At 48.2% G+C, this 22580-nt stretch overlaps 6 protein-coding genes across 6 annotated transcripts; 2 read left to right on the top strand and 4 right to left on the bottom strand.

Annotated features, from left to right (window-relative positions):
• Positions 1 to 414: 414 nt before the first annotated feature.
• Positions 415 to 3732, top strand: Aspvir_001090 (heterogeneous nuclear ribonucleoprotein HRP1; the record flags this gene model as incomplete). Its single annotated transcript, XM_043266220.1, has 6 exons — positions 415 to 458; positions 516 to 800; positions 2136 to 2176; positions 2244 to 2407; positions 2489 to 3506; positions 3593 to 3732. The coding sequence occupies 6 exons, from the start codon at positions 415 to 417 to the stop codon at positions 3730 to 3732; spliced, it is 1692 nt and encodes a 563-aa protein (XP_043122155.1).
• A 963-nt stretch (positions 3733 to 4695) lies between these two features.
• Positions 4696 to 6987, bottom strand: Aspvir_001089 (transient receptor potential ion channel family protein; the record flags this gene model as incomplete). The annotated part of the gene is made up of 3 exons (XM_043266219.1): positions 4696 to 5015; positions 5080 to 6630; positions 6687 to 6987. 3 exons carry the CDS (start codon positions 6985 to 6987, stop codon positions 4696 to 4698), a joined length of 2172 nt encoding a protein of 723 aa, XP_043122154.1.
• A 5091-nt stretch (positions 6988 to 12078) lies between these two features.
• On the bottom strand, positions 12079 to 13241 carry Aspvir_001088 (telomere length and silencing 1 family protein; the record flags this gene model as incomplete). The annotated part of the gene is made up of 3 exons (XM_043266218.1): positions 12079 to 12323; positions 12393 to 12781; positions 12841 to 13241. The coding sequence occupies 3 exons, from the start codon at positions 13239 to 13241 to the stop codon at positions 12079 to 12081; spliced, it is 1035 nt and encodes a 344-aa protein (XP_043122153.1).
• Positions 13242 to 13633: 392 nt separating this feature from the next.
• Positions 13634 to 15178, top strand: Aspvir_001087 (actin family protein; the record flags this gene model as incomplete). The annotated part of the gene is made up of 3 exons (XM_043266217.1): positions 13634 to 13676; positions 13739 to 14237; positions 14302 to 15178. 3 exons carry the CDS (start codon positions 13634 to 13636, stop codon positions 15176 to 15178), a joined length of 1419 nt encoding a protein of 472 aa, XP_043122152.1.
• Positions 15179 to 16099: 921 nt separating this feature from the next.
• On the bottom strand, positions 16100 to 18204 carry Aspvir_001086 (uncharacterized protein; the record flags this gene model as incomplete). The annotated part of the gene is made up of 3 exons (XM_043266216.1): positions 16100 to 16141; positions 16197 to 17195; positions 17263 to 18204. 3 exons carry the CDS (start codon positions 18202 to 18204, stop codon positions 16100 to 16102), a joined length of 1983 nt encoding a protein of 660 aa, XP_043122151.1.
• Positions 18205 to 19763: 1559 nt separating this feature from the next.
• On the bottom strand, positions 19764 to 21736 carry Aspvir_001085 (transcription factor domain-containing protein; the record flags this gene model as incomplete). The annotated part of the gene is made up of 3 exons (XM_043266215.1): positions 19764 to 20461; positions 20527 to 21655; positions 21731 to 21736. 3 exons carry the CDS (start codon positions 21734 to 21736, stop codon positions 19764 to 19766), a joined length of 1833 nt encoding a protein of 610 aa, XP_043122150.1.
• Between the last annotated feature and the right edge of the window lie 844 nt (positions 21737 to 22580).

Raw genomic sequence — 22580 nt, 5'->3', positions numbered from 1 at the left:
TGTCTCCGGCAATTGTGAGAGGGAGAGAGATTCGTACGGGATGCTACTACCACTAACGCTGATGGATCTTTGGCGGTCGGTTGTCTCTGTCTCCTCTCTCTTGACCTCTTCCACTCTTCCCTCCATCATCACTCTCAACACAACAACTCAACCCACTTCGCTATTGATTGATCTCCCCTTCTTCTTTATTTTTCTTTTCCTTCCCTTCTCATCCATTATCGAACGTAACGACTATTCGTTGCACTTTAACTAATCCCAAATCAACTTCATTTGACTTGAGTCTCAGTCAAATCAGCTTCACTAACAAAATCTTTGCTTCCATATTCACGCAACTGTTTTCTATTTTCTCAAACAGACAACCTGGCAGCTTTTCTCATTCAAGGCTTTCTTCTCATTTCCTAATATACATTCAATATGGCCGAGCCAGGGGATGTAGAGGAAGATCTTTTTGCTGATCTGTAAGACTCTTGTTCGCACATGATTTTCGAGGCGTTCCCTGACTCCTTTCTTCTTAGGTACGACGCGGATGAGAATACGAACCAGACGTCTTCAGCTCTCAAGATTTCCGACTCCACAGTGTCGTCCGCGCCTGTCCAGGCAACGACTTCTCCTGCGACACAAACTGTAGAGAATTTCAAGTCAGAGCCAGAAGACGCTCATACTGCGGATCACTACGCGTATTCGTATGAAGGACATCAAAGAAATGGCTCTGGCATGTATGATACGAATCATACTACCAATGTTATTGCCGCTCTCGCGACCGAACAAGAGCCTCAGGGCACCGGAATCAAGGAAGATGGGTAAGTAATTCTCTATATTTTACTTTGTACAATCTTGGATCTTTTTTCCCCTTTATTTTCCCCTCTATTGTCACACCATTGCGTCGAAGACCAGACGTATCGTCTACTGGAACAAGTGAGTGAGCGCACTGAGCACATCCGGGGCTCGCAAGTTGCCCGCGTACGTGTATAGCCGTTCTGGTGCATTCGCTCTCACGTCGACTCGCGGCGCACTAGGCTATCACGCTCTGGTGCTAGTTGCTGCGCGAGATAACTTTCCATTCAATGAGTTGGACCAGGCGATCCTGTGGAGTAGGAGACGCTTATCAAACTGTGTCGGCGTGGTGAGAGAGACGAAAGATGACAACCTCTGAACTTTATCGGCCTAGCCTCCCACTTGGCGGTTCGCATCTATCGGAAGGGGACGAAGCACCAGTTGTCTCTGGGCAGAGACAGAGATATCATTCGGTTGCGTCAGATTTAGCTATAAAGGGCCGTCTGATGAGTGAATGGTTATCTCCAAGACCAGGCTCAAGGGAGATATGTATGGTCGAGTCAACATCGACATGAAGTTTACAAAGAGAAAGATATCACACACACTACGAGACCTTGTTGCGAGCGACTACTAGTACAGACGCTATCAGATAGCTTCTTGTCGATATATCTTGATAGAGCAGAGCAAGGAATAGAAGCCTTGGCTGTCTGGTGGATCACTATCGAACAGTTTTACTACCTAGCTTCGACCCTATTAGACAGACAGTCGAAGGGTCATTGGTCAGACAGAAAAAAGAAGAGATTCAGTTGTCTATATTCCGCCTCTCGCGCTTCAATCCGTGGTCCTTCTATCAACAAATCACGACTCATGCCACTCGGCCTTGGAACATATTTCTTTTGCTCTACTCCCGCTGGATTATCCCGTAAACCAGTGGATGTCGACGACTAGAGATGCCTGCTTTTCAGCCTGAGCAGTTCTGTCCAACTGCAATCACAGTCATTGTATGCATGTCATGGACGATTTCCGGGCTGGCTGTGAGACGAATCTGCGCACTTGTTCGCGTTACCGGAGCACGCCAGTACAATGCAACCCGCTTGCTGTCGCAACTCATTTTCGAACCCCTGCATATATTCAATCACATAGCTACTGGTTAGAATATCACGGATAGCAGCACTGTGCACTGCGTTTGCAGACAATAACAATACCAGTCGGCCTGCCATCAACGCGTCCTTGATCACGACTTTTCTGGGATCCTGTCCTGCTTTATTTCTTGCGCTCATTTCTTCATTTGAATCTATCAGTTTTGACAGTGCATTGTTTCTGGTTAGATGGATGCATTTACTGATGATCTGGTTAATTAGGAAGATGTTCATCGGTGGTTTGAACTGGGAGACAACAGACCGTACGTGGAGTCTTAATATTATTGCAGCTTACTCAAGTCTTTGACAGCAGTCTGACATAATGAATAGAGTCTCTGAAGGACTACTTCTCCCAGTTTGGTGAAGTCCAAGAGTGTACTGTCATGCGGGACAGCGCTACTGGTCGCTCTAGGGGCTTCGGCTTCTTGACCTTCAAGGATCCAAAGACTGTCAACACAGTGATGGTCAAAGAGCACTACCTGGATGGGAAAATTGTAAGACGCATATTCTGTCTATTCTACCGCATGCGCCAAAAGTGATCAAAACGGATCGAGCGTGAGCTAACGTGCTGGCAGATTGACCCTAAGCGTGCAATCCCCCGTGACGAACAGGAGAAGACGAGTAAGATTTTTGTTGGTGGTGTGAGCCAAGAGGCAACGGAGCAGGAGTTCAAGGAGTTTTTTACGCAATTCGGCCGTGTTATTGATGCTACCCTGATGATCGACAAGGACACCGGACGTCCTCGTGGGTTCGGCTTTGTGACGTTTGACAGTGAAGCTGCTGTCGAGGCTGCTCTGTCCCGCCCTTTGGCCATATGTGGGAAGCCGATTGAAGTCAAGAAGGCTCAGCCAAGAGGCAATTTACGCGACGAGGAAGATCGCAGGAACCGGCGCGGCAGAGATTTCCGCGATGCAGGTCATGGTGGCGTCGATGGTTCTCAGCAGCCACAGGGAATGCAAGGGCAGGCTGGTATGCCTGCGGGTTTGACACCACAGATGATGGCACAGTATTGGCAACGTATGCAGCAATATTTCGCCTTGATGCAGCAGCAGATGGCGGTTGCCGCCGCTCAGGGGCAAGGAATGGGAGCCATGGGGATGGGAGCAATGAACCCGGCCATGATGCAGCAGATGCAACAGATGCAAAAAATGCAGCAGATGCAGATGGCCAACAATCAGCAGCAGCAACCGCAGCAGCCGGGCAGCTTGAGCCCTCCCTCGCAGAGCTCGACCCCGCAGATGCAGAACATGATGAACCCTGCAATGATGCAACAGATGCAAAACCAGGTTCAAGGTAACAACATGGGAGCTATGCAGGGCCAGATGGGCAACAACGCTGGCAACATGAACATGGGCGCAAACTACTCGACCGCTCGGGGCGGACCGGGCTATAATGCTCACGAGCAGCTCGCTTTCGAGCAGCAGAAATACGAGCAGCAGCAGCAGCAACAACGCCGGGTCATGGAGTCCCGGGCATTCTCGCCATATCAACAGGGCGGTCCGACGTCATGGGAGGGCATGTATGACGAGGTCCCCCAGCCCAATATCCCCACTGGTCCTCAAGGCATGAACCGAGCAGGCAGCATTGGACGCGGTACGTATACTTTTTCTTTCGTTACATGCATTACTCCCATCAACAAACGCGTGTATTCGTTACATATAGCTAACTTCAAGCTTCAGGAACAACACCACAGCCAACTCCGAGCGCCGCGCCTGCCAACGCCCCAACGGGCCCTAAAAATGCTGGAAAGCCCGGTGCAAACTATCGTGGCGGAGGTCGCGGAGGCCATCGGGGGTTCCATCCTTACTCTCGTGGATAGGATTGGAGCTTGGGGTCATTGTCGGTTCTTACTTGCCCTCTCGCCTTTTCTTCTGTTTCATCTCTCTGATATCTGGCTTCCATTCTCCGTGGTGCTTCTTTTCCGTTTGTTTCGTATTTACCTGTCTTTGCCTAAAAACAGGTTCGATCCGATCAAGGATATTTGCTCGGTCTCTCCTCCGATCTGCGTACCGCAGACTGAAAATCTGTTTTGATTTCGTGCTCTTAAATCTCTCCCGGCGGAAAACACGAGTCTCCGGTCGATTCAGTGACAGTCTTTCCCACGCAGTCCCAGTCGTCGTCTGCTTTTCTACCTCATAGCAAACAAGGGTGACTGCAAAGGGGATAAAATGAGAGGACGGTGTTTCTGCATGTTATTTAGAGGCATGACAGTCAGTGTTTATGATTGGTCTCCGTTTTTACTTCAGATGTATTCTAAAAGGCCATTGAGCCCAAACTGCGCCATGCTTTTGTACGTTAGTCTCACCGTATCTTGATAACTGCAATGTGATGGACTCTGGAACATACAATAGATAGGGTTGATATATACATAAAGGCACATACCAGGGGAAGTGTTTCTATTTGAGACATAGAACTTTTGATCTTCCAGATCGCTGCCTCTAGACAAAAAGTATAGCCAAAAATAAATCACAAGAAGCAAGAATGATAATTTAAGGCGATACAGTGGCTGGCTATGACGAGACAAATGATTGGCACAGGCGAAGGATAGGTATAGATAGGAAGCAAGAAATGGCAGAAGATGGTTGTAACACAGTTACCTTCCATATGCTCCAAATGCGCTAAGATTCATGGCGAAGAAGCAAGGAGAATGGCAGAAAGTAATTCTGGGAGAATGTGCTGTCTATGCTCCAACAGAAGGCTTTGAAGGGAAGTCGAAGTAACATGAAGCATATGAACAAAATTCAAACAATGTGGTATCATAAATCCGATCAGATTTGGAAATCTAGTAAGCAAAGCCATAACCCGGGGCAGTTGCGCGGTGTCGTTCAGGGGAGCCATGGCTGTCCCTGCTTCGACGACTTTCACGGCTCAAGCTTCGGCCATGTTGATCATCCAGATGGTAGGCAGGCTCTACCAGACGATCTGTGCTCCCCATCCGGCCGTGTTGTGGCTGCGGAACTTGCTGATCCCTATAGGGTTCGTAAGGGCCGGTGAAATTGAACTTGCTCATCTCCGCATAGTCTTTCCGAGGCGGGTTGTCCATGAGGAGGGATTCTCGAGCGTCCAGAGGAGTAAGATCGTCCATATCACGGTTCAGTTTTTCTAAAGGACACATCAGTTATCCGACGAAACGAGACGAATTGCGTATGATGAACATCCAACTTACCCGCTTCTCTCTGCCGTCTAGCATGAGGGTTCTCACGGACACATATGATGATGGCATTGACAGCAATGAGAATCGCCAAAATGCCGGTAAGGGCAGACTGTACTGCGATGAGGATGATACCGGTTACGGTCTTGGTCGTCTGCGAAAGGCCAAGCTCCTCAACAAATACCAGGACACAAACAACCGACAAGACACGAACGACTTGAATCGTTATGTTGATCCACTGGGAGGACTTGGCGACATATGGGCGATTCCACAGCAGGAGACCCAGCATAAGAGCTTCGACTATCAGCTGACCTGCAGACTGAACCAGTCCATGACCATTCGCTCCGGCAATGACACAGCCCTTGGCGAACATGTAGACAATGGCGGGGATGAAAAGCCACCAGTAGTCTTTTTTGTAACTGTCGTAAAAGAGGCTGTACTTGCGCCAGGTCTCTCTATCCTCGTACAATGCCGAGGTATCACCTTCGGATTTTCTGTATTTTCGAGCCAGATGCATAATACGGAGTCCGAAAAACATTAGCACACAGGTAAACACGGCAAGCGTGACGGCTGCAAGCACCTTTGCAGCCCATGAGTCCCCGGTAGTCAGTTGATAGATGCAATACAGCACCCACATGCCGTACAAAATCAGGATCAAATTGGTAATTGTTCTAGCCATAATGCCCCAATAATCTTTGCGGAAGTCTTTGAGCTTGTCAGGGAACGATCCGTAAAGAGCCCATAGTTCGAGGATGACCTTTAGAAGCAGGATACCCACAGCAATGGTGGCGACGACGATGGCAAAAATCAGCAAGACTGTCATGAATGTGTTCGCCTGGGGAATGGTGAGTTGCTCCGCGTAGGCCTCGATGCCAGAAACGGCTTTGTGGAAGGTACTCCCATCGCCATCAGTCGAATTGCTCGACGTGGTGTCGCTACTGAAAGAACCTGACAGATCTCTGGTTGCCAGATCGACAGCGCCCACGATCAGATTCAGTCCGCGCTTGACTTTCGAGGTCGTGTTCGTCGATGAACCGTCCGAGTACGTCAAAGTAGTATGGCGAAGAAACTCATAGCTATTTTGCGTGAGGTTGCCACCGGTGGCTGCTCTGAAATTGTCGATGGCCGTTTGCATGTCACCCCACGGGATCAAGCCGGTACTGAAGGCGAAGTTCTTGGTGAAGCTGCGATAGATGGTTGGATAGCTGACACTGAGCATGCCATTGGTAGCCATGCTATGAAACCAACCCATCACATCGCCGAAACTGGGACTAGACGAACTCGCTCCGGGGTGGCCAGCCGTGCTCAGGGCAGACAGTCCGCTCAAAACCAGTGCAGCGCCTGCCACACCTACCGCGGCGTAGGTGACACCTTGGACTTGCATGGTCTTGCCGTTGGACAGCCCGGACTGGATACAAGCAACCTCCGCCCCATCGTCCTTGGACTTCAGCTCGATTTTGGCGAGACCGTCCAAATCGGGAATCTCGAAGGCAATTGAAGGGATCTGGCTGGCGTACTCTTCCGGGATCTGCTGCGTTCCATGGGCTTGAAAAGAGCCCAAGGGGACTGTCCATCTATTAGTGGGTACTGATAAACGACCTCCACAGAAGGATGATACGTACCAGGACAGAGTTCCGCAACGTAATTATCGGAGCTGCAAGGGTCGAAATCCTTCGAATAAACTTGGTTGCCATATGCAGTCACTGTCAATGATGCAGTAACATTTTGTATTTTCTTGCTTGTCCCGTTAATGTTGAAAACGACTTCTCTCGTGGAGCGAGTGTATGTTACTGATAGCTCCCTGACTTCAACGTCGGAGCCAGTTAAACAAGTCGATACCTCGTTAGTACTGATTGTGTCCACTGCGAGAGTCCGAGCGACCAAGAAGCTCGATGCGAGCACGGGGAAGGAGAGGATCCGCATCTTCGAGATTTGATAGTCCTGAGTCTCCAGTCGTTCAATTGAGCTAAAAGAACATCAATGTGAGGTGGCTTAAACGCTTCGATACGGATTATTTTTTGCAACCAGAACGATCGACAGGTATTAGTCCGATCCGCGCGAGACTGGAGATAAAAGAGCAAGGATGTATAGCCCTGCTAATGTTGAGACGATTGAGCTGCAACTGATAGTTGGTCGAATCACAACCTATCTCGAATGGTTTATCTCAAAACACACAACTGCTCTGCTAAATGGTGCCGGCAATGAATTTCACTGACGAATGAAAGAGAGGCCACCAAGGAGCGACATGTAAGTTGGTGATTTCTTTAGAAGATCAGAAATTCCCCATGCCCCTCTGACAAGCAGTGAGTTCTCCCGCACTCTACGCTTGGAATCACTCTTTCTCTCTTTGTTCCTCAAGGCCGGTTGGGAAAGACAAAGAGAGAAAAGTGGGCTCCGTAAACTCGAGAACGCGAGACGAAAGACTTGATAGAAGGACAAGTCAATAGGCAATAGGAGACGGGGAAAGAAATAAAATTCAAAAGCGAGAGCGTGTTTGTGTGGGTGTCGGGTTTGAAAGAGAGGGGGGAGAGAGAGAGAGAGAGAGAGAGAGAGAGAGAGAGAGAGAGAGAGAGAGAGAGCTGATTATCGTTTGTTGCTGAGCAATGACAAGACTACTGCCTAAAGGTTGGCATGCAGAACGAATGTCAAACAAGAACAGGCAATAAAGAAAGAGTGAAGTGTCAAAGACAGGAGAACAGAGAAATAACAGACAGAGATTAGCAAAGCTTCGAGATGGGGCTAGACAGCTTCATGAATCATGGGCCATGAAGAGAGAGAAAAGGTTGCACTTGGACGGGATGGGCAGAGTAGTACGGAGTACTCTGTACGGGGCCTATTATTATGGGTTATTCCAGAACAATACTAGGTAAGGTAGTTCTCGTAGGCAGTCTAATTATATTACCTCTTAGAGAATATTCTCTGCCAAAATTATCTACCCATACGACCCATAAGGACCAGATCTTTCCAACTCCCATTGATTTACGGAATAATATTTCTCTCCATTGGGCGTCTACAGCAACGTATCAGTCTGGCCAGTTAGAGGGTATAAGTGGTACCGTACCGTATCTGCTATCTATTGGCTTGGGTGGGATTTATTTGCTGGGCGAGTATGGCGAGATGGGCCTGTAAGATACCAGGGAGGTCATCGGCTGGTTCGAGGCTCTGACAACTCTGCCCCTGAGTGTTTCATAGTCCGTCGTAAAGCCACTGTTCATTGGTTTAACATTTTCTTTGATGTGGGTCGTATTCCTGAATGACGCCACTTGGAGCTATTCTTCTTAGTCTAGACTCTAGTCTAGGCAGGTACAGAGTTAGATATTTACAGATATCTACTGAGTGCATGGCATTCCAGGCGTCTGATTGCTATTTTAGTCCCAGGCTCAGTACGGAGTAAGGTGCTACTAATCAATAATGGTACCCTGGACCAAGGGACGGGATCCCCTCTGGTAAGGTTAAATAGGTAACCATGGATTGTCATTGTAAGGTACTGATTTAACTATCTGCTGTAAATCAAAGGACAACCTGATGGTCTTCAATAAACCTTGCTTAAGAGTCAGGTACCGTTTGGTATCCAAAGCAAGCATCACTATTCTGTACTGATAGTTGCAAAAATAGTCGTCTGCTCCGTAGCCTGTAATATTTTACTGGGCTAAAACACTCCACTTCAGGTCCGCCACGCCACAGGCGACTAAGTACGTAGTCATACCTAGACTCCAGTAGCGCCGCAGCTATGCAAATTACCTCCCCGCTCTATCTACTCCGTACAGTCTACAGTAGTCTACTACCTACTTTAGGACTTGGTACTTACCCGTGGCATATACGTGTGTGGTGCATAGAATGTGTGTCCATCTGTTGCCTGTCTATTCTCAACGCCCTTTTTAATTCGAGGTGGGCACAATGAGGATACTATTTGGTCTTTACCAGACGAGAAGCCAATGTGCCAATTTTCTCTCAAGGAACCCCAATAGTCCCGGAATTTCACCAGAGTGGTACTGCTCAATTCTTGGGTCACCAACCCGAATCAGGCAAGAATCTGCATAAGCTATATAAAGTCGAGCAGCACGTGTCGTGATGCGCAGATTCGTCAAGAAACCAAAACATATCTCAAGGAGCTGAAATCGAAGTTCTTCTACCTCTAAAATTTGTGGTCTGGTTGTTGCAGCCTGCGAACCAGGCGGGAGATGATTTTTATATATGACTCTACTAGGTATGGAATAGATACGCCGCTATGTAAGACCTCACCAATATCATGGGTTATTGAAATTGCGGCAGAGAAATGGATTACCTCGGGTTTCAATAAGAGTGGACACTTATGGCACCTTTCAAGTCCTTTCATCTTTTATCCTATATCTATCTATAGGCAGTTCGAACACAGGCATAACTCACATCCCTTTCAAGTTGTTTTTCTTCGCGTCTTTGACAATTGACAATACCAGGTGTGCCCTCTACCTGTTCTTATGTATCCCAGTCCGTCCGAGTTTTGCTTCCTATGCGCACTGTTCAACGTATGAATCAGTGTGTTGCCCTTCCAGTTGAGTAATGAATGGCAGTGACTGTAGTTGCCACTATAAGAGCCCTGTAACTCCCAAGGAATGACTCCTCGTGCTCGATTCACAAATATTATGCTAAACCATAGATAGCTTCTCTTATACGGAGGCGTGCACCAAAAGTTTTGACCGCCGCTAGTAAGCTTGGCTGTATCCGGCTGACGCAGCCCCTTAGTAATTTATATGGCAACGTGTCTAGAAGGAAAAATATTCAAATGAATCTATCCATAATAGTAATGAAGCTATTCAAATGTCTTCCCAATCCAGATCTAGATCTTGACGTCTAGATAGCTATCCCTTAAGCTGTCTTCCTGACTAGTTACACTTAGGCCTATCTCACCCCTCTTGATATTCATTCCCTCCTTGCAGCTTGATAACCTCCTGGATATAGCGAATAAGGCGTTGAATCCATTGCTGAATCTTCTCCTGAGGAAGCTCATTCCATACCTTTATCCAGATAGCTTTACCAGTCTTCTTATTCCGAGGGGCTCCGCGTATAGTGGTCTGTCTCTTTAGAAATAGCCAGCATAGTTCAATAGCATTCAAATCAGGCGAATTCCCTGGCCAATCTAGAAGCCGTTGAACCATATGGATATCATATACACACTATTGACTATGGTGGATATGAGCCGGGGCCTTATCTTCAAGGATAATGGTATTAGGTCAATCTTTCTAGCATTCTTTTGCAAAAGGAATGAGCTTCGGAATCAGAACTTCCTAGTAGAGAGAGGTTCTAGATTAGTATATAAATCACTAAGATTAGAAGAACATCTAAGAGAACTTACCTTTCAATATCTCCACCAATCTATTCCACCTTTTGTTGCCTTCCAGATATATTTACCATTCTTCTCATTCCACTTCCAAGTAGGCTTACGCCCCCCAATTCCGCGGAGATGAAGGCGATTCATAGTAGTATTCATCTCCCATTCAGCACGGCAGATAGGCTCAAGTTCCTGGTTTAAGGCTTTAATTTCTATCTCAGCCTGCTTCTTCTGTTGTGAAGTCTCTGGCTCCCAGATATGGATAGGGCCTTTTTTATCATAAGAGAAACACGCCTAAACCATGAAATCAGATGCACCTTTCCAACGCCTCCGTACGCACATTAAATCATATTGATCTTTAACTGTTCGCCATACACGTACAGATCCACGCCGGTGGCCTAGAACTACCGCAGTTTCATCCGTCCAAATGACATTCTTCTAATCGTCGAGGGTCCAGTGTTGGTGATCCAGGCAGAATTTGAGTTGTTTAGCCTTAGCAGCTTCAGTCAGTCCAGGCTTCCAGGAAGGCTTCGCAATAACAAATCCATTTCGCTTAAGAATCTGTAAAACAGAGGAATGTGATATACCAGCCTCATAAGCTAGAATTTCAGATGATTTCTCCCTTCCATTGCGGTCCTTGGATACAGATTCAATAATGGCTTTCTCCTTCTCAGGTGTTATCTCCTTAGGCCGGCCAGATTGTTTAGCATCCTCAGCATATTCCATTCGAACGCGTTCACATCTTCCAGGGCTGAATCCACGGTCTTTTGCACGTTGTATCATCTTCCGAATAGATCGAGGAGGGACCTCTAGATTAGTAGCAATATCCTTGACGTCAATACCCCAGGCTACTAGCCCGAGAATCTGAATGCGCAATTCAATTGGATGGAAACCGTTTTTAGGCATGGTAAATAGTAAGGAAGGGATGCTAACCACTAAAAATCAAGAGATTTGATGAAAATAATAAGTTTGAATAGTATCAAAGAGTTGAATACTAGAATGTAAACAAAGATTTTTCCTTCTAGACGCGTTACCATATAAATTACTAAGGGGCTGCGTCAGCCGGATACTGCCAAGCTTACTAGCGGGGGTCAAAACTTTTGGTGCACGCCTCCGTATAGTGATCGAGCTTCCTCCGCCACTGGCTGTGCGTAAGTATATGCGACCATTGTCGCTGGTCCGTCACGTCAATGAACCAATTAAGCTCGACGCCTTATAGGGGATCGAAGTAAAAGAAAAAGGGGGAAAAAAGGAAAAGCAAATATGAAGCACCCCACTTCACTCAATTTGAGACCTGATGATTGATTGTCGACCCGCCTGTGTGGTCCTGGTGGCTGAAGCACAGAGAATGCTGGTCTGGATAAGAGAAACACGTGAATTGTCGAGGGTTTTGTCACTTGGTATGAAGTAGAGAAGCATTGCAAGAGAGCTTTGCCATTTCATCAATCACTTATCCACGACTATCGCAGATTTTGCAAGCCGAAGAATGCAACTACCTCATCTCAGCCCGTGAAAAAGATGAAAAGCATGTCGCGGAATATGACATTCGGCCGTCTCGTGGCTATGGTAGTGGTCCACCTTGGGACCACAGATAACACGAAGCACTTTCCATGTAGAGTCTCCGATATTCCCACATATTGTATGATTGCACAAAAAAAAACGGGGAGTGTTGCGTTCCCACCAAAGGATAGCAATAACAAAGGATATCACTTTCGACCAGCTGATTTCTCTTGTCTCTCACGCATAGCAGCTCTTGCACTCCGGCTACCGCCCAATTTAGGACCCCTTGGGACTTCGGGCTTCGCTGCGGTCTTTGTATTCTTCGTTCGTGTCACACGGCGACGAGACTGAATGGCATCGAGGAACTCCCTTCGAAATTGCTCCGCGACCCTATCATCAGCCGCCTGATCGTCTAGCAGGGCTTCCTCTCCAGGTTCATCATAAACGTCCACTATAGTGAATGAACACATTAGCAATGGACCGACAACCCACACGGAAAGGTCGAGTACATAAGACATACATTTGCTTTCACGCAGGACCTCTTCCACCAGTCTGTCCCTTTCGATATCCTCGCTGTTTCGCCGTTTCCGATTGCGCCACGGCCTGCCATCCTTCCCTGACGCAGCGATACTGGAAGTAGGGTCTTCGTGGGCCGGCGATGCACCACGATCATCTCCCACAAGTCTCCTCGTCGCAGCTTCTGTCCGAGCGATGTTCTGTAGTTTTGCTTCTTGCCCAAGATCAATCTCGTGCAGTTTACCCAGAGATGCTGGCTCGCGCTGCAAAGCCACAGTTGTCGAAAGACCATCGGAGCTTGCCTGGCTAATTGCAGAAATGTTCGAGTCAGTAGAATTGGCGGGCATCTGCTGTCTGTGTCGTTTAGCCATTTCGGTCTCTATATAAGCCATCCTTATCTTGTTAGTCTCTATCACACGCAGCAAACTGTAAAATAATATGCGGAATCGTACATATGCTTGTCAACATCCTCTGATTGGCCGGTGTATGCTGTAAACCGATCGCACATAGCTCGTATCTTCTCATTCTCAAGATCTTCAGCTGTTACTGTCGTCACCGCAACTTGATTGCCTGTTTTATCCGTGCTTTGTCGAGAGGTGTTGGAGAATTCAATGCCACCTTTGCGAGCTCGCTGAAGACGTCGTAAACGGGTAAGATCTGTTGACGAAACCGTATCATTTGACTGTGAAGGAGGTTGAGATGCGGATGTATCGTTATCATGAGCGCCGTTCGCATTTGCGACGTGCGCTTCTTCGTGTGAATCTTCAGGCTCTAGCTCCCGGCGTCGCAAGAACTTCCTTCTCTTGACCGGCCGAAAAATTGGTTCAGTATTCGGACTGATATCTGTATCCATGCTGCCCAGATAATAGTGTGTGTGTAACCGAGTATAAAACGGAAATGGCGGAGAATGGATGATTTAAAAGATGGAAGAATGTCAAACTAGCTTAGATTGGCCACCGCGTGATGATGCAGCCAACGAAGCTGTCTGTGGTTGGTCTCCGCTGTTCGCGCCCGCACGCTGCTTAGGATTTCCGCCGCCGCCGCGCCGCAACAATAAGACCTAACAGTCACTTTTTACCTACCTACACAACCTGCCGATCTTGAGCTGGAACTGTCTTACAAGGAAGGTCTGGCAATATATCTTTTGGTGGCCTGATCAGCTTCAGCAGTGATACTTGTCAGCAAAAGAAGCAGGACGCAGTCTGCCTCGACTTCTAAGCAGGCTGTACCCCTTCGAATACCAAAATGAACCCTTCAATTCCACCATCGACCGCCGAATACGGTGGAGGTATGTTGGACCTTGTCGGCTATATCTAAAGCGATGGATGCTGATTGCGCTATGCGTACAAGATGAGATATCGGCGATTGTTCTTGACCCAGGATTTTCTACAACGCGCGCAGGGTTTGCCGGTGAAGATACACCGAAATCAGTGATCCCGACATACTATGGAAAGTACACCTACGAGGCGCAAGAGAAACTTATCTTTGGCGATGACATCTTCGTCACTCCCCGGCCCGGGCTGTCAATTCATAATCCGATGGGGAGGGACGGCGTTGTGGAGGACTGGGACATGGCGGAGAAAGTGTGGGAGTACTCTTTTACATCGCGCTTGACTGGACCAAAGGCTGGAAATCCTTTTCAGAACGGCCTAAACGATGTCCCCAATGGCGAACTGCCTTCGGAAATGGAAGGTGTGGAAACCGATGAGAAGCCTCTTGCGGACAGCCCCCTCCTCATGACTGAGTGCGGCTGGAATCCTACGAAAGCGCGCGAGAAGACCGTGGAAATTGCCATGGAGAAGTGGGGGACGCCAGCATTTTACCTGGCCAGAAATGGTGTTCTTGCAGCGTATGTTTTCATCATTCTATACACTCATTCTCTTAGCTGATCATTGTGCTTACGTCGCTTTTAGCTTCGCTGCCGGTAAGGCTTCTGCTTTGGTCGTTGACGTTGGCGCCTCGAACATTTCCGTAACTCCGGTCCACGATGGAATGATACTGAAGCGCGGTGTTCAACACTCTCCCCTCGGGGGCGACTACATTTCATCGCAACTCCGCGCTCTGTTCAAGACCAACTCACCACAACCGATCACTATCACACCGCACTATCTCATCGCCTCTAAGACAGCCGTCGATGCTGGACAGCCCGCGCAAGCGAAGTACAAGACATTTCCATCTGACAAGGCACCAGATGCGTCCTACCGCACTCTCATGGAAGAACGAACATTGTCTGAGTTCAAGGAGTGTGTTGTCCAGGTGTGGCCCGGACCCAACAAACTCTCCGCTACCGGTCCAAACGGCGTCTCCAACGAGGAGGTTGCGAAGAGCAGTCCTGGAAGACCTTTTGAGTTCCCCGATGGCTATAATCAAGTGTTTGGGATCGACCGGTACAGGGTGGTTGAATCGTTGTTTGACGCCAAAGCGGCCATTCCAGACCCAGAGTCGGTGTTCCCAACTCCAACTCAAGCGCAGACTGTGCCAGAACTTATCAAGGCTGCGCTGAACGGCGTCGATGTCGATGTCCGTCCCCACCTCCTGGCAAATGTTGTCGTCACAGGCGCATCGAGCTTGCTCTATGGCTTCACCGATCGCTTGAACCAGGAGCTTATGCAGAGTTATCCTGGACCAAGAGTGAGGATCTCTGCGTCCGGAAACACGGCGGAGCGGAAGTTTGGTTCGTGGGTCGGAGGCAGCATCCTTGCCAGTCTGGGGACCTTCCATCAAATGTGGATTTCAAAGAAGGAATACGATGAGCATGGCCCCAATATTGTTGAGAAACGCTGCAAGTAACTCATGTCATGAACCTCGTGCTGTTGAGCCTGTAATTCGACCTCTTTTCTTTTCCTGCTCTGCTCGACGTATGTGTATTAGGACACTTCATCCTCGATTGTGGTAGAAGTCTGTTCGTTTTGTTCGGTTCCAGTGGCGTTTTATGTGCTATCAAACTACTATTGAAGGACAGTTTCAGCCTCCCCCTCCCCCTCCCTTCTTTTTCTTTACCTTACTACATGTCTTTTATATAGTGCTTGGGTTTCTGGAATTTTTGAGCTATGCAACGCAAGGGAAGAACGCATTGTGCCTCAGTCCCTTTTCACCCTATGATTGTATAAGTATCTTTGTTTGTGTCTTCGATTCATATTGTCGCCCAAAGATATATGGATTGACAACTACTTGAGCTGAGACATGCCTGTTCCGCAAATACGGCCAGTTCGTTACTGTGATTGATGACGGCTACCGCAAGTGTATAAATGGCAAGTCTCGGTTTCTCGACCACCTGCGCAGAGACAAGGCTGAATATAATAGATGCAGCCCCTTTGACTATTAGCAGTCCTACAACAGGCTTATCATGATGGAAGCAAGGCTCGCGCTTGCTTTCGGGTGCGACGGGCCGCTGGAAACGATTCGGTAGTGTAAACCAGTTAGTGGGCATTTCCGTGCCAGGGGGCACACCACTACTAGTAGTAGGCAGTGGCGACCCCTGCACGGCGAGCTTATCTTTCCTGTTCAAGTTTCAGGAACCTCGATCTCCTTGTCTTATCTTCTACACCGAGGAATGGATGTAGGTCAGGACTCCCTGTGCAGTTCATTGCCCTCGATCATTGATTTCAGTGATGATCAAAGCCAGCAAATTCCGAATCGAGTCCGAAGCACATATGCCGGAACGTGCTGGAAGTCCAATAACAACAGAGCATATTATGGGCAGTGCGTCTCTCATCCGGACACAGATGGAACACGAGGAAATCTCTCAAGGATCTGCAAGAATTAGCTTTACGCAGGAATGATATTGAACGGCGGTGGCTGTGCTCACCGTGGGTGGTGCCGGAAGGGCCGTTATTCTTGATTGACCATCTCCGGCAGAATTCTCCCTGATCTCATCGCCATAGTAATGTTCTTCTTCTGATTCTTGAATCAGGCTTGTATGTACGGAGAGGACATGAATTCTAGGAGCAACGTTCCGTCTTGGCTTTAACGAATATGTGTTCAGTACTTCGGTTCCTTCCTGCAGCCAGGCCATTTGTTGCTCTAAGTCCTTTTCAAAGAAGGTCGTCCGCGAGCCAGGAATATCAGAGGTATCAGTAGCCCTTGCACGGAACACGCTCGATGGGCCCCCTTTTTTCTTTTGAGACACCGAGCGAAAAATCTTCTTCTCTCTGTTCGCTGCGCTCTCCCAAGCCTCGACTACTCTGTCCGACTGGAAGAAGTGCAACAGCTGATTTTTTATGGTGTCCGGCCTGACCAAGCGCCCGGACTTGGAAGAACGGTTTGGCGGAAGCGGGACTGTTGTATTCATTGTGTCCTTGTCATTATCTTTATTGTTGTGCTTCAGGCTTTGAGGTCGTTCCAGAAAAGTGCTTTGAGATTTGAGTGATCTGGAAGGAGCTGTGGCGGGTCGTTTGCTCGGCGTCCCTTCAACATCTCCACTCACGTTCTGCTTTGTCGCGAGTCTAGCCCGGGAAAATCTTCTACTGAGGCTACTCTGTATCCTAGGAAGAAAAGTGGTAGAGCCCCGATTTTCAGGGGCACCGTGAACGGATTTGGCGCGGCCTCGTTCCTCAGCTTCCGATGAAAACTCCTCGGAATTTTTGGCAGCTCGGAGGTTTGGAACGCTCTTCTGTGACATTCGGTGACCTCGCGTCTGCCTGGATATGGGGCGCGGGTCGACTGCTGCCAAAGTATCTGGGTCAGAAGGTAGTGGCTTCGCTAAGGCAGAGGAGCGGGATGCGCGGATGGATAAAGCTTTTCCGAAGAAACGCTTCTTTGATGATCTGTGGTGGAAAGCTCCGTCGGGATTCTGAAGCAGCGAAACCTAGCACTAAAATCAACATTCCGTCCCTACTGAGAATTTTGAGGAAAATGCATTGCGGGATACTAACCACATCTCTCCTGCTTGCAATCCCTATGCGCCGTTGCATCTCGGTGATGGCCAGACCGAGCTGTGCAAGAGCTGACTCAAGGGCCATTCCATTTCTGCTAAGTTTAGACAGCGCCATGTTCCAGCCTTCTGTATTTGCCAGCATAGCGTTATAGAGAGCGACCAAGTCACAGGGGAGGGGCCTATTTTCTTTCGCAGATTTTCCGATGTAATGCCACAAAGCACCGATTGCTTCTCTTCCTTTCTGGATGTCTTTGAGGGAATCTTTCACTGCCATGGTAAATCGGTCGATTGCATGTTCGATCTTCTCATTGTATCCAATCATAGCGAGGCGAAAGTTGCGATCCTGCAACATTTCATCAAAAACATCCAAATTCTGGAGGGGCAGGCTGAGATACTGAATCCTTGTGCGGACGTCAACCTGGATGATGAAGTAGTCCTCGGTATTTCTCTCAATGAATCCGTCAAGCTCATCCACATGACGCTGGAGGATCTTCAAAACTTCTAGGTTGGATTTCGCCAATCCTTTGGCCAGCAAATGCACTCCAAATGAGATCTGAGAGATCAACTTCCACAGAGGATGATATCTGTGACCTATTAGCTTGTTGGTCGACGGTAAGGAAAGTGCCCTTGATCTGGTCCTATGGAGTTTCACTTGCCTTTCGCCAGCTCGTTGGCGCCATTTTCTCCCACAAAGCCGTTCATACTGGTCATTTTCGAGCAACCCTTTTCTCCGAGACTGGGCGTCAAGGTTGACGATCCATTGGGTTTCTTGTTTCTGGCTTGCCTCGAAGATTGATTCTTCGAACGGGCCCTGCAACTGTGGAATAGGGTGAACAGGCGATCTACTACATGGCTTCTTGTCGCTAGGTGTAGGATCGTTGTCTTGTTCGGCACCGGGGGCAATTGCCTGCAGCTCTCGGTTTTCGGGCGCAGACGCCATCAATCCTGAGGCGGAGTCTTTCACAAGTCATCCAAATCAGGATCAACAATGTGGGCGGATTCTGGGAGCCTTAAATTTTCTTTTCTTCTTGGACTTTGGTGATGAAGACCATGTAAATCGTGCTCTCCCACTCAACTACGCTAAAGAGAGCTGGCAGCGCAATGGGTTGCCTTTTGAGGAGTGTTAAGCCAAATAAAGCGCGAGTGGTACAGATCCATTAGGTAGGGACGCGATGCGCGCTGATTTCCTGACCGTATTGAACGATGGTACAGGGATCAATGCAGGAGAGATCGAAGGGAGTGTGTGTGTTTTCAAGTTGGAACCCATAGAAGAGGACAAGCAGAGCAAATGAAAATGCTCTGTGGAACGGTCAATTGAATGAGCCCGTTGAAGTGAGTAACTATGGGCCTTTGATAGACTATCTAGGTAAGTAGACTGACTGTCTGTGGGAACATTATTATTACGGAGCCACCTCGGGGGCAACAAATTTAATTTTGTTATCAGCCAGGCTGACATATGTAATTTGAGAGCTGGTGGGACAAGGACAAATGAGAAGGATTAGAAGGATTGGGGATAACCATAGAGGGAGGCTCCGTGCGGAATAATAGTAATTAACGATATTATTAATAGTAATGGTTGTTTAATATACCGACGATCAAGGAGACTCAAGAGTCCAGAACCTTAGTCAATAATAATATACATAATAAAAACAGGAGGGAAACCTTGGTACTGAGCAACAACAACGTATCGATCTAAGATCTTGGGCTAGGGTCAAAGACGCGGCCCAGATTGCAAAGATATGGTGGAACCCAAGGTCAAAGTCTCAGATTCAGCCTATTATTCAGGGCTTTGAAGGGAGGAAGTGGTAGTCCTTTATCTACCCCATGGTAGTTCAAGCTTGGAAATTATTATATTGTTATATTAACCCCAGGAATTTAGGTGCAGCAGAAGGGTGTTAGCCGATGCTTGAAAGTCAGGGGCTAGCCATTCATAAGGTATATGATATCAAGTAGTATCCAATGACAATTAGTTTTAAGATACTGGATTAGCAAAGAGTACCGAGTATTCCTGTACCTTAGTACCACGATATAGATAGATATCAACCTTATTTAAAATCCTCATTTTATGCTAGACTGATTTAAAGTGGACTCGACTGGACAGAACTTCACAAGTCTCTGTTTACGTCTGGAAATTACGTGTTTGGACTTGATAATGAACACCCTTGTTTTCGCAGCCATGCAAGAGCATCAAGATGCTAGAGGCCAACGCCCGCAAAAAAAAAAAGGACTTGGATTTGAGAAGTCTCAGCATTTCCCGTACGCGCTTGAGCCTTTGAACTACCCTTCTGTAGAGAACTATGTAGTTGAATAGTGTTCAAGAAACCATAAGTATCTGCTGGTCAGGTTACTGCCAGTAATGACGATCGACAGCCCGCACCTCCCACAATGCTCGTTTTCTCCCAATGAGAGGGTACGAAAAGGTCCCTTCGTTCTGAAGCGCGGCACATGTGCACAGGGCATACTGACTTTATCATACTGACACGCTCCCAAATTACGCCGTCACGTGCTACCTTTGTCCTCCTCAGTGAGAAAGACCGGGTCCCAGAAGTTTGTTGGTAAGGACAGGTCAAGGAAGTCACCAAAAAGCATGTCAATATCTTCAAGAGCATCCTGCCGATTTTCTTCGAGACTCTGCAACTCTGTGGGTGAATTCGTAGGACCCTCTTGTGGCGCAACAGGTGCGGGGACACAACCAGAAACGCCAGTGCTATAATTGTCATCCGCTAGCTGCACGGTAGAAGCAGGTGTGACTGCATTTGACACTGACGGGATGCTTCCAGGGTCCATCAGCTGCCGAACGCCCTGTCCCTGGGATCGGTGCAGTCCAGGCTTTGCCACGTTAATTTCACGCAAGGCCCTCCGTCCCAGACGTGCCATTGCCTCTGCAGAGTACCAGTAAATGCCCATACCCTCCAACAAGGAACAGCACGCCTCTAAACTGGCTTTTGCTCGGTTAAAATGGGTAATCAGCCTACTTGACCGAAATTGCTGATAGGAGACGCTCATAGAAAGCGATAGCGCGTATGGAATGATGGGGAGAGGGGGCAAATCTTGGGCACATTCAGTTGCTACAATGGAGTGTATCCGGACCGCAGCGAGACCTTGTCGGATACCGGAATTCGAGTTTTGGGGGCGATCGTGCATCCCGGACCTGCACGAAAGAATGGCGACGGCATGATAATACACTTCAAGGAAGCCTTCGAGGCGGTCAGCAGTCGACTGAGGGAAGAGAAAATCCTCCTTGAAAGATCACGGAGCGTACCCAACATGGTAAAGTCCAATTCCTCCCCGAAGTTGTCACCCATGATCTCCTCAAAAGACGGAAAGTTGGTTTCCCAGCCGACGGTAGGATCCGCAGATGGCCTATAGAATGAGATCACAGTCGAGAGCAAATCCGAGATGGCAAACCACACGTCAAATGTAGTCTTAGGATGAGAGGTATTGACAATGGGTTTTCTCAGTCCAATGTCCCGGTCGGCAAGGAGAACTGGACGGCCGCCTATGCTTGCGTGCATCTTATCCAAGGTCCAGAGGCACCAGAAAAGTCGCGATAGAGAATCCCCGTGTACTCGATCAGGTCTGTTCAAGTGCAGACCTGCGGTCTGAGCCTCGTGGATAGCCCGACAAAGATGCATAGGTGCAGCCTCTGCGCCCTCGTGGCCTTCACAATGTAAAGACATCAGCGCTAATGTACGTATGCGGGTGATTCGGTCCGACTCGAGCCCGGCGTCCATCGCGACAACTAGTCCAGTGTAAATCTCGGAACAGAACTGTCGAGACGTACTGAGAGGACCATTGATGCTTGTACGAAGAAACGAGCTGGCGGCTTGATCCTTGGCAGCCACAAGGCAAATTGCCCGCTCCAGGAACACGGACGCACTTCCATGGGAGTAGGCACGAAGAAAGGATTCTTGATCAATAAGCGGAAGGATAGGATGGATTCTGGAGAAATAGATGGCAATCAACTGGTCCCGAGTCGGCGAAGGCAGACGATGACAAGCATTCAAAGCTGACGAATACCGCTCTTGTAATAAAGAGGCAACAGATTGGGAATGTTGACTCCGCGTAAACGACAAATTAACCGGAGCAGTGTTTACATCAAACGCTGTATCATCTCCGGGGCCATCGCTGCTTTGGGAGCTTATCCAAAGGCCAATCCGATCTCGAAAGCGGCTGCCAGATGCACCATCCAATTTCTCGCGAATCACAGCTTCTGGGTTGAGATCTCCTACAAAGCGTTCTGCTCTGGAATTACCAGGCGGCACAGATGTCAAAATGGTAGACTTCGCTGGCCCAGCGCCGCCCAGAGGGGATGATGGACCGTCTGGCTGCTGATTGCTGTTGGAACGAAGAGCAGCACGCTCAAGTTGATCTCCTGGAAGAGCTTGCGCCTGATTTGAGACAGACCCTGAGTTGATAATATGGCGGCAGCGTTTCTTGTTACAACATGACTTAGCTCTTCAGACCGCCATTGTAGATTAGATGCTGTTCGGGTGTAGATGGGCATGACAATATATATCGGGAAGAGGGCTAAAGCACACAGCAGAATGCAATGATCGGGCGGGGAGAGGAAGGTTGGTTGAAGAGTAAAATGATACCTTTCTTCGCTGACAATCTGCACATGCTCGAATGGCTCGTCTGCGACCTCGCGATTGGGGAGTATCAGCAACCCATTTAAATTCCATCCTCACATCATAGTGTAAGCTGAAAATACAGATGCGGCAGAATTCCTGGACCCAGGAAGACGGTTGCTGGTTCCTTTTCGGCTATGTTAGTATGCTTCATAGATACTCAATGTTTCGTGCAGGGCTATACTCCAAATATTCTAATAACGATCAATCCTGACGCTAATCCATAGCAGCATGAAGTGCTTAGCTAGCACTTAGCAGTGCTGCTATAGAAATAGACTAACCACGGATAGGGATGATTCGGGACCTTTGGGAACGCGTGGTACCAGTCTTGATCGCCCCAAGGATTATTAATAATAAAGAGATAGCACCAGAGAGTGCAGGCTCTGAAATCTCATCTGGATTCGGATCTTGAACTTGACATAGACTTGAAAGGGTAAATTGATGCCAAGTCCACATTACAGTACTATATACGCGTGAGCCACGCGATCATTGCTGGAGCGACGCGTTTACACGGGGAAGCTAAGTGCTGATGCGGAGCACTCAAGTCCACAGCTCAATTATGGTGAGATGATTCTACATGTGGATTAATCACATTTCCAGACTAGGTGAGTTTTCTTGCTTAACTCACTGAGTATTTACATTCCGTCTCTTCTTGAATCTATTATACTACTACTACTACTACTAC

The sequence above is a fragment of the Aspergillus viridinutans genome (genome assembly GCF_018404265.1).
Source record: "Aspergillus viridinutans IFM 47045 DNA, scaffold_1, whole genome shotgun sequence".
In the NCBI taxonomy this organism is placed as follows: Eukaryota; Fungi; Ascomycota; class Eurotiomycetes; order Eurotiales; family Aspergillaceae; genus Aspergillus; species Aspergillus viridinutans.
This window is presented reverse-complemented; position numbering and strand designations above follow the sequence as displayed.